At 58.9% G+C, this 3,909-nt stretch overlaps 1 protein-coding gene across 1 annotated transcript; it reads right to left on the bottom strand.

Moving 5' to 3' along the window:
- Positions 1-226: 226 nt before the first annotated feature.
- LOC142428384 (class I histocompatibility antigen, Gogo-B*0101 alpha chain-like) lies at positions 227-3,559 on the bottom strand. The gene is made up of 8 exons (XM_075533298.1): positions 3,401-3,559; positions 3,046-3,312; positions 2,574-2,849; positions 1,653-1,937; positions 1,441-1,554; positions 953-985; positions 763-810; positions 227-622 (listed from the first exon to the last, which is right to left on the bottom strand). The coding sequence occupies exons 1-8, from the start codon at positions 3,462-3,464 to the stop codon at positions 618-620; spliced, it is 1,092 nt and encodes a 363-aa protein (XP_075389413.1). The 5' UTR covers positions 3,465-3,559; the 3' UTR covers positions 227-617.
- Positions 3,560-3,909: the final 350 nt, after the last annotated feature.

The raw sequence follows: 3,909 nt of genomic DNA, 5'->3' as shown, positions 1-3,909 counted from the left end.
GGATGATGTCTGGGGGCCTGTGGTCAGAGATGCTAAAGGGACTAGGTGCTACTGAAGGAATAAAGACAAGACAGATGTGAAGATGACCCGGCTGAGAAGAAGTGTTCACCAAAATCACCTTGTCCTGAGCACTGGCTGAGTTCAGGCCCCTCCCATTCTAGCTCCTCCCCCATCTTCTCCAGGCTCTGTCCAATACAGGCAACTGAAAATACACACAGATTCTGGAATAGGCTTAAGTTTTTATTTCTTCTTTTGAAATTTCAGCATTTTATCAATTTAATTAACCTATATATCCATCTCATGACAAAAATTAGTAACCAAATTCATTATCAGGTCCTATTTTCAATAGAGAAGAGAGACTAAGCAGGTGAGAGGGAGGGAAGTTATACAGGGAGGGAGATGTTCTAGCAGAGATGGGGAAAATGTATCAGTGAAGGGACACAGGTCAGCGGGGCATTGGTGATCCTGGTAGGATGGGTTTCTCCCAACATCCTCCCATCATGCTGACAGGAGGGCAGACACATTCAGACCCCGGTTGTAGAGAGAGAAGTCCAAGGCTCTTCAATCACAAAGCAGGCTGTGAACAATTCCTGTATCACTCTGCCACACACAAGGACTCAGGCTGCAGATAAAAAGAACCACAAATTCAGGTCAGTCACTCTGTGGAGTCCACTGCACTCTCAGAATGTCTCAATCCAAGAAACACTATCACACAGTCTTGTCCCCTCTGTCTCCTCTATTCCGTGTCAGGGCCGCTCTCACCTTTTGAAATTGTGAGAGACACATCCGAGGCCTGGCTACCGTCATTGCCTGGAGAAGACAGAAACAGGATGTGGTCAGAGTACACAGGAGATGAGACCCGGAGAACAAGGATTATGAGTGAGGGCCTCCTCCCTGGGCTCCATCTACGCCCTCCCAAGGGTCTCATCTCAGCCCCCTCCCCCATACTCACTTGCAGCTTGAGAGTAGCTCCCTCCTTTCCCACCTGTGGGAAGAAAGCATTCCATGAGGGACTGGGGACGACACTAGACCATCAGGTCCTTTAAGAGCTGGTTAGTGCTGGGCTCCAGTTAGGTTTCCTGAACTGCAGGGCTGGGTAGGACAGGGATGGATGTGCACAGATTGGACCGCCATCCTGCTTGAAGTGTGTCTGCAGCAGGAACTTTCCCTAGGACCTGGGAATCGAGTCTCCATCACTGGAACAATAAAGGTGAAAGATCTGTGCTCCTTTTTCACAGGTACACAGAGGGATGTGCAGGTACACACAGAAGAGTAATTGTTAGCACACAGGGCGCCACACGGGGGCAGCACATAAATGGATGATACTTCCCTTAAGTAAGCCAAAGATGGCCAATCTTCCTAGTTGGGAAATGACACCCAGCAGTGGGATGAAAAACTGGATACACACACACACACACACACACACACACACACGTCTACCTGAGCACTTCTTCCTCCGGATCACAAATCCAACCGCAGCTCCAATGAGCCCAGCTGCAAGGAGAACCAGGCCAACTATTCCCACGATGAGGATGGTGGGCTGGGAAGACGGTTCTGGAAAGAGACGGGATGGTGAAGAACCCTGTCCCTGTTGGTGCTCAGAGGGGCCCCTGCTTTCCCTGAGAGGAGGCCCACCGCATGCCCGTCCTCACCCCATCTCAGGGTGAGGGGCTCAGGCAGCCCCTCGTGCTGCACTTGGCACGTGTATCTCTGCTCCTCCCCGGAGGGCACCACCACAGCCGCCCACTTCTGGAAGGTGCCGTCCCCCGAAGGCCTGGTCTCCACCAGCTCCGTGTCCTGGGGCTGGTCCTCGCCGTCCCGCTGCCAGGTCAGGGCGATGTCCGCCGGGTAGAAGCCCCGGGCCCAGCACCTCAGGGTCACCTCTCCCTCAGGGACATGGTGTTCGTGGTGGTGGGTCACCTGGGTCTTTGGAGGCTCTGGAGGGAGGGTCAGAGGGCTGAGGAACTCTGCCTGAGCTCCCTGGGGTCAGTCAGCAGGGCTCCTGTGATTGCCCGGAGGATGGACTGGGCAGTGGGGTCGGAGAGGAAGGCCAACACCCAGACACCAGCCTGGAGCCCAGGTGCTCCATCGCCCACTCATGAACAGAAATTTCTAGAACCAGCCTGAGGCAGCCCACAGGCCTGGGGTAAAGCTGCCTGAGAAAGAAAACATGGACTTCTTCTTTAGACTTGGGTGGAGACTCAGAAACTGAAATCATGTGAATCACATCTGTAAACCCATAGGGAATGTGAAGGAGAACAAGACAATGCAGAGCAAGTCCCCTTGGGGTCCAAGGTCAATTCCCGGGTCAAAGGGCAGTGCTGTTCAGTCGGGAATCTTGTCCCCTCCTCTCCCAGGGAGACCTGGTCCCTCATTGTCTCAGGGAGAGGAGGGCTGCTCTGGGCAAGTCACTGTCCTACAGGACCTGGGGTGCAGGGGAACCCCTCCCTCTCCACATGTAGGCGGGGGTCTTCTGGAGTCTGTCCCATTTCCCTCCCCCCTGAGAGGCCAGCAGGGCGGACACACAGACCCCGGTCCAAGGGAGTTGGGGAGGCGTCCAGGGTCCCTGTTACCTGCGCGCTGCAGGGTCTCCTTCCCGTTCTCCAGGTATCTGCGGAGATACTGCACACACAAGCCCTCCAGGTAGGCCCTTAAGTGCTCCCCCACCCCGGCCTCCTCCAACTTGCGCTGGGTGATGAGCGCGGCCGTGTCCGCCGCCGTCCAGGAGCGCAGGTCCTCGTTCAGGGCGAGGTAGTCGGCGCCATCGTAGGCGTACTGGTTGAACCCGCGGAGCAGGCGCCCGTCGGGGTCCAGGTCGCAGCCAGACATCCTCTGGAGGGTGTGAGACCCTGTCCCGCCCGCAGAGCCCGCTCAGCGAAACCGAAAACGAAACCGGGCGGATCCCGCGCCGCTAAGGGCGAAGGGCAGGGGGTCCCTGGGTCGCGGGGTGACGTTGAGCGGGGAGACGCGGTGGGAGGCTGAGGGAGGGCGACCGCGCGTGGGTTCGGGGGCTCGAGCCCTGCGCCCCGAGCCGGGGCCCCTCACCGGCCTCGCTCTGGTTGTAGTAGCCGCGCAGGTTCCGCAGGCTCACTCGGTCGGTCTGCGCGCCGCTCCTGCAGGTCGCGGTCTGCTGCTCCCAGTACTCGGGCCCCTCCCGCTGCACCCAGGGCGCGCGCGGCTCCATCCTCGGGTCCGGGGCGTCGCTGTCGAAGCGCACGAACTGCGTGTCGTCCACGTAGCCGACGGCGATATAGCGGGAATCCCCGCCGGGCCGGGACACGGAGGTCTCGAAATATCTCAGCGAGTGCGAGCCTGGGGGGAGGGGACCAGAGCGGCTGAGACGCCGACCCCCGCCCGCCCCGCGCCCCCGAGGGTCCCGCGCCCCCGACCCCGCACTCACCCGCCCGGGTCTGGGTCAGAAGCAGGAGCACCGGGAGCAGCAGGAGGAGGATCCCGGGCGCCATGATGCTGGGAAACCTGGGTTCCTCAGAGACTCTGCCGCCGGTGCCGCTGAGGAAACCTTATAACCCGGAACCGCGGGGACGGGGATTGGCTTCTGCAGGAATCGGAGACCCAATAAGGGCGAGAAGCCGATCCGCGTCACGGGTAACCAGGCAGAAGGAGTTGACACAGGTTGTGCGAGGGAGAAGTGAAACTCCACAGAAGGGGAATCCCCAGCGCTGCCTCTCCGCGCCCCCTGACACCCCCAATCCCGGCCCGAGAAACAAGTGGGCGCCCTGGGACGCTGAGAGGGGTCTCCTCCTGCACGGAGCCATCTTTCCACACTGTCTCCTTGAGCCCTGGGCCGGACCTGCTGCAGACAATGGCTTTTTGACTCTCAGAATTTCTGTTGTCTAGATCCTGGGGTGAATTCAAAGCCACCCTGTAGGATGGACAACTCCTCTCGGG

This window comes from Tenrec ecaudatus, chromosome 1 (assembly GCF_050624435.1).
Source record: "Tenrec ecaudatus isolate mTenEca1 chromosome 1, mTenEca1.hap1, whole genome shotgun sequence".
In the NCBI taxonomy this organism is placed as follows: Eukaryota; Metazoa; Chordata; class Mammalia; order Afrosoricida; family Tenrecidae; genus Tenrec; species Tenrec ecaudatus.
The sequence above is the reverse complement of the archived record's forward strand: the minus strand, read 5'-3'. Positions and strand labels throughout refer to the sequence as shown.

Coding starts and splice junctions, on each gene's coding strand:
- LOC142428384 (XM_075533298.1), bottom strand. CDS start 3,464: ATGGCGCCCGGGATCCTCCTCCTGCTGCTCCCGGTGCTCCTGCTTCTG. Junction 1,938..2,573: donor GGAGACCCTGCAGCGCGCAG/GTAACAGGGACC, acceptor CCCTCCCTCCAG/AGCCTCCAAAGACCCAGGTG. Junction 986..1,440: donor CCGGAGGAAGAAGTGCTCAG/GTAGACGTGTGT, acceptor TTCTTCCCACAG/GTGGGAAAGGAGGGAGCTAC.